The following is a 6,706-nucleotide window of genomic DNA, read 5'->3' on the forward strand; positions in this document are numbered from 1 at the left end:
TTAACAGAAGTATGGAACCCTAAAAATGGAGTTGTTTCTGTACATTATTGACATTGACTCATGGTATGTGCAAAGCTCTCCCCCCCCCCCTCCCCTCATATGACGGTCTGATTGTTATTGAAATCAGAAAATTGAAGTGTTCATTAAAAGTACTTCTGCCAAAGTGTATGCCATTCTGTCAATCCCATGACGTATACATTTACTGATAGATGAAAAGTCACATTCGCCAGTTACAAGAGTTCCATGTTCTCGTTATACAGCAGATGGAAATTACAAGCAGAAGTGATGAAATTAATCAGATATACGCCTAGATTCACAATAAACTGAAGTCTTCAGCTTCCAAGAAAATGCTTTGATATGCTTGCTTTGCTCGGAAATTATCACCACATTTAGGCTTGCCATAATCTCGGAATCCAAAACCAGGACAAAACTTATGGTCACCGTAGCCGATCGAAGGAAATAAGAGGAATAAGGAGTCCTCATGCCCATAAGCTAAGGGAAATGTGCATTTAATTAATGATCCAGAGTTTAGGAAGGACTGCTTCATTAAGAAAGCATTTATTACAAAAAAATAAGAATATGCATTACATTATTCAGTACACGAAGTCCTATTGTCATCATTTGAGCTTTTCTTATACCAATTGTATTTCTCAGAACCTTGAATAGATGAAAGGAATTTAATCTGGTTCTCAATCTGTTTATGAAAATCACTGCAACTTACATTTTTCATATTGTACTGTATTTGCATCATTGCACTAACTGATTTTACTGTTAACCTATTCCTTTCTTCTGTCCACTGAGAATTCATGAGGGAAAGGACTCTCTCTACATTGGCGTTATGACTGGGAATGGAGAAATAAAATTCCACAATTTTCAGCAACTCTGAATACTGCTCACTAGAAATACAATTATGAATGAAGAACACCCATTTCTTATGTGACATCATATTCTCAAAACTTCCATCTTTGACCTCCCCCAAAACACACTTTAATTTCAGTACTTGGTCAAAGAGAAGGGACTCATTCAATTTACAGCTTGTGTTTTCATGCATCCACTTGAATGTCTTTTCAACATTTTTCCCATGAAGGTACGGTCTTTAGCAAAATCCAGTCAAAATGTTTAATATCAGACAAGGGCTTACTCCATTTTATCAAGTAATCAATAACAGTTTGATAGAAAAAAGAGACTTCCCTTAGGAATGTAGACTGCTGATATTGTGTGAGGTCAGACATTAATTCTTTAACTTTAGACGTAACGAAAACACACTGTTTTCTCTCTCCTGAAATTTGCAGTATATTTTCTAGCTCCAGTCTTACCTCATTCACTGATATGTCTTCCCTCTCAATGCTGCTAACTGCCCTGTAGAAAGGATTCATTTGTGCATACAAGAAGAGCAGATACATTTCACCAACAGAATCAGAAAAGAATTTCTTGAGAAGGGAAGGACATGTATCAAGTGAAAGAATGTAAGACTTAAGTGCCTTAAACATGAGGATGAACCTCTCTATAGCAGGAAACATGGTGAGCCACCTGGTTGTTACACGTTTAGGTAGGTTCTTGTGTGTCACATCAACAAATTCTGAAAATTCTATTAGTGATGCTACACGAACAGTATACAGGGTGTCCCAGCTATCTTGTCCACCCAAAATATCTCTGGAACAATAACAACTATTGGAAAACGACTTTCACCGGTATCAATGTAGAGCTGGGGCCCATGAATGTACATATTTGTAAACATTCTAAAACGAAAGCATATGTGTTTTTTAACACAAACTTATGTTTTTTTAAATGGAGCTGCTATATTTTTTCTTCAGCAATCCATATCATGACAAAGCACATACACAATGGCGTTGATTGCATCGCAATATTCCCATTACATCCCGAGATATTAAGACGCGAAGTTGACGCTTGAAACACCCGACGTGCGCTGCTAGCGCACGTCCTGAGGCTCAGGCGTGAACCCCATGCTGCCCGTAATCACACTTCCATACTTATCAAGAGGTCCGAAACGAATAATACGGTCTGCTGCCATCCTGCATTAACGTCGTACATTCTAGCAGGTATTTATCCCATAGGTTAGGGGTGGTGCGGTTCTGTAACATATCTGTGTACCGCAACGTTAGTCACAAAGTTAACTTCACTTACCGTTAATCTGTTACTAAAAAGGTAATGCCGTTCAACGTTAAAACTTAACTTTACTGTAGCTCTAGCGCAAGTGACAGTTAATCATTCACTCATGACAGTAAAATTCATGTTAATGGTTTTAGTGAAACGAGCAAGTGGACTAAAATTTTTACCGTTGTTTAGGTAAAAATGTTTTGATTTGGGAAGTTCAGGTAGGACATAGAAGATGAATGTAAACATGTTTAACCAATTAGTTTTATTATCACATAATTATCAATGTTGTGTTTATCTAATGCATTAAATGACAAATTGTTGCAAACAAATGTTTCTTAACATCACTGGGTAAAATGGCTCTTTGTAGAAACTTCCACTGTGATACCAGCACTACATACTAAACATAGCGTTCACATCTCATGCTCAAAGTGATGCCCATTGGCTTGCATACATAGGGTCACTCTGCGGATGAAGGATGCCCTACTTCGTGCTACTGTTTCCTGTTTGATGGCTGTACAAGCATCAATAATGCGTTGCTTCATGTCCTCTGGTGTTGTTGGTTCATGTTGGTTAACAGCATCCTTCACTGCTCCCCAAAGAAAATAATCCAGCAGTGTAAGGTCCGGAGATCGGGCAGGCCACCTAACTGGGCCACCTCGTCCAATCCACCTACCAGGGAACTTACGGTTCAGAAGTCGTCGTGCTCGTAAAGCATTATGTGCAGGGCATCCGTCATGCTGATACCACGTGACCATTCTCCGGTTCAGAGGTATGGTGTCCAAGAGAACAGGAAGATTGTGTCGTATAAATCTGGAGTATTGTCTGCCGTTTTGGATTCCATTTATAAAGAAAGGTCCGATAATGGTATCTCCAATAATCCCACACCAAACATTAACTTTCCACGGACGTTGATGCTCTACCTGACGGAGCCATTTTGGATTGTCTGCGGACCAATAATGCATATTCCTCATATTGACAATTCCTTTGTTGGAGAATGATGCCTCATCGGTAAAGAGAACATCTGCAAAAAAAATTTGGATTAGTCAGAAGTTTTTGCTGGGCCCACCGACAAAATGTTACCCTATTGCGGAAGTCATTTCCATGAAGATCCTGGTGTAAATGAACATGGTAAGGATGAAATTTATGACGTTTAAGAATATTCTGTGCACTTGATTTCGACACACCACCTTCATGTTCAATTTGACGTGTGCTGATTTGAGGATTCACAGCTATGGTAGCGAGCACAGCAACTTCAGCACGTTTATCTGTGCGTGTTCTAGAACGGCGTCGAGGTCTTGGATTTAAGCTTCCCGTTTCACGTAGACAAGATATGAGACGACCAAGCATCTGGCGCGAAGGCGATGGCTTGTCAGGGAATCATCTTCTGTACAGTCGTTCTGCCTGAACAGCATTTCGTCCACCTACAACAGGGTACAGTACAGGTATGTAGAGTAGGGTAGAAAACAGACATATTAACTTAATAATCATAGTGTTAGCTAACAGTACTATCAACAAACAAGCAATCTCATAATGTATTTCCCGTCAACGTACATTCTCCATAGACCAGCAGAATTTCTACCATATCTTCATGTGTGTACATTATACTGTACAGTATAAGTTCCACAACAAAATGTTTATTGACAATGTGTACTACCTCCGTGCCGTCACTAGATTACTCTGATGCATGACTACACTGGCAAGTGGTGTACTGCATGCCAAAGCAACAACAAATGGGATGCTCGGAGGGGGGTGGAGTACAGGAGTTTGCATGGGTCACAAATCATAAACAAGGCGAAGTGGTAACTGTGGCAGTAGTGGGAACTACATTGGACACTTGACTAGGTAGAGCCAGGCCCTACGCGACGGGCACAATGGGTCATATAACGCATTAGATAAACCTTATTTTGGGTGTGCAGGATAAATAAGACAACCTGACGGGTGTACACTGATCGGTACTGGTTCATATTGTGTACGTAGATACGTAAAACGTGCAAGAGGGAAACCATTATGTGGTTATGAGAGTTGATGGCAGCAGACCGTATTATTCATTTCGGACCTCTTGATAAGTATGGAGGTGTGATTACACATGTCAATCACATCGCAATTACGGGCAGCATGGGGTTCACGCCTGAGCCTCAGGACGTGCGCTAGCAGCGCATGTCGGGTCTTTGAAGCGTCAACTTCACGTCTCAATATCTTGGGATGTAATGGGAATATTGCGATGCAATCAACGCCATTGTGTATGTGCTTTGTCATGCTATGAATTGCTGAAGAAAAAATATAGGAGCTCCATTTAAAAAAACATAAGTCTGTGTTAAAAAACACATATGCTTTCGTTTTAGAATGTTTCCAAATATGTACATTCATGGGCCCCAGCCCTACATTGATACCAGTGAAAGTCGTTTTCCAATAGCTGTTATTGTTCCAGAGATATTTTGGGTGGAAAAGATAGCTGGGACACCCTGTATATGGAGAAATAATTAAAAACCTTTATGATAATGCTCTCAATATCATAAGAGAGGACACCTGCACCAGTATGAATTGCATTATGCAAAATATGAGCTGGACAACCTACTCCTAAAATTTCCCTATTCAGTTTCTTCTGAAGTTTCTTGTACACATTGTTTTCTCCTTTTCTCCCAACACACCCAAAGTTAGTATTTGTGGTATCTCCACCAAAAGCAGATACCTTATCACTAAGTCCATGTTGTAAAATGGCACTGTATACACACTCAGTTATTGTACTAGAATCCTCACTGTCACATTCACTTAAATTTAACAATCTACTTTGGATACCTTCATCATAATCAAAATACTGCACAAGAACAGGAAATATTTTCAAATACTTGTGGTTGCTAGTATCAGTGGTAATACTAACATAATTGGCCTTCGATAGACTGTTCCTTGTTCTGTCTTCAATGAACGGTGATATCACTTTATTAACGCTGGCTTCTGTTTTAGTTTTGCCGCTGGAGAAGTTTACTGCAACTTTCGAGTCACTAAAAACGTGGGAGAGAATTTTTGATGTGCAAGAATTTGAGTTGTATGAATGATGGTGCTTGACACAGTGAAATGCAAATGCAGCTTCTGCTGCAGCTACTTTATTACCATCTGTCTGTGTTTTGAAAAAGCTGGTGAGCTGTTTGGAAGATGATGAACCCACTGCCGTCTCATGCTTTTTCGATTGCACATGGTCGTTAATATCACGTCTACCTCCATTAATGATTGAAATGTAGGAACTGTGAAGAGGAAAAACGTATAATAGAATAATTTTTCTAGGTAAACAACGATTTCAATGGGTCTGTGTATAATCGTAATGTTACTCACCCGCAAATTTTGCAGAAAGCTTCGTATTCAGTTCTTCCTCGCTTTATACTTGGAAACTGTTCAGTATATTCCTCCCTGTACTTAACCTTCCGTCTAGCCGACATTATTAAACCACCAGGCAAATAATAACAACTATTTAACACAATATAACACAACGAAATTGCAAGCACAATATACCATGCGAAAATTCAACAGGCTAATCAAAGAGGATAATACTCTTCATTGCCAGAGATGACTGACTGCCCACTGTATAGACAACTCGCAATCTCGCAAATCGAAGAGGATGTACCGTACACCTGAGCCTGACTGCCTATTGTTTCCATATCTCGAAAGCTGTTCTGTTCTGTTTGGATTTTATATAATGTGAAGGCAAAGAGATAACATATTGATGCTTCTTTGACAGCAATTTTTGAAATTACCGGAAGTTGACTTCAAAGCCAGCAAATCTCGCGGACATTTGCCTTTTCGGCCCAGACGTTTTCATTTACCCTAAAATCGCGGACAGTCCGTAAAATCCGTGGCGTATGGCAACCCTAATCACATTGCAAGGTGTTTAGAATGTTAATCGAGCTGCTTTTCCTGGTGATAATCACATTAAAGAATGAGACTGTGGCACAGATTTTTTTATTCTTTGAACTATCGGTTCTCTTGCAGTATAAAAGTAAAAATAAAGCAAAAACTGATGTAATATAATTTGTATGTTTTCATTTCCAATTACTGTTAGTTATGTAAGGATATGTATGATACGTGATGATGAAATCTAATTTTGATGTTTAATATGCTTAATTATTTTGCACATAATTCCATTGTATTTCTCGATGTCGTAAAAGTATTGATGTCAATGACCTGACATACTTCTGCGACAACAAAAGGAAAAAGATAATGTAAGAGTGGATTTCAACATGGAGCCTAAAAGGTCAAACCTGTGCTGCCAGCCACTACTCTACCAACTAGCTTGGTATTACACCATGTGTGTAAACTGATGCAGTTGTGTCCAAAATTTGACATTCCCTTTCTCAGAGCCAACCAAGTGTTCGCACTGAAGTCAAAATTATTTAAGTGTCCATTAATTTTTGTCCTTTCACAACGTGAAGTTCTGGCTGTCAAGACAGCGACCTAGTGTGGCTTCTTCTTGTGAGACATCCTCCCACGAAACTGCTGCTGTAGTTCCACGCTAGTGAATGGTACACTGACTTCTTGGAGTAATACCGCAGCAGAAACATAGGAACTAATATACTACAGAAATTATGCACCACGTCCT

At 39.4% G+C, this 6,706-nt stretch overlaps 1 protein-coding gene across 1 annotated transcript; it reads right to left on the reverse strand.

Moving 5' to 3' along the window:
* Window positions 1–313: 313 nt before the first annotated feature.
* Window positions 314–5,588, reverse strand: LOC124722278. The gene is made up of 3 exons (XM_047247464.1): window positions 5,446–5,588; window positions 4,915–5,357; window positions 314–492 (listed from the first exon to the last, which is right to left on the reverse strand). The coding sequence occupies exons 1-3, from the start codon at window positions 5,547–5,549 to the stop codon at window positions 314–316; spliced, it is 726 nt and encodes a 241-aa protein (XP_047103420.1). The 5' UTR covers window positions 5,550–5,588.
* Between the last annotated feature and the right edge of the window lie 1,118 nt (window positions 5,589–6,706).

This window comes from Schistocerca piceifrons, chromosome X (assembly GCF_021461385.2).
Source record: "Schistocerca piceifrons isolate TAMUIC-IGC-003096 chromosome X, iqSchPice1.1, whole genome shotgun sequence".
NCBI lineage: Eukaryota > Metazoa > Arthropoda > Insecta > Orthoptera > Acrididae > Schistocerca > Schistocerca piceifrons.

Coding starts and splice junctions, on each gene's coding strand:
- LOC124722278 (XM_047247464.1), bottom strand. CDS start 5,549: ATGTCGGCTAGACGGAAGGTTAAGTACAGGGAGGAATATACTGAACAG. Junction 5,358..5,445: donor GCTTTCTGCAAAATTTGCGG/GTGAGTAACATT, acceptor TCCTCTTCACAG/TTCCTACATTTCAATCATTA. Junction 493..4,914: donor GTATTTTGATTATGATGAAG/GTATCCAAAGTA, acceptor CATTTCCCTTAG/CTTATGGGCATGAGGACTCC.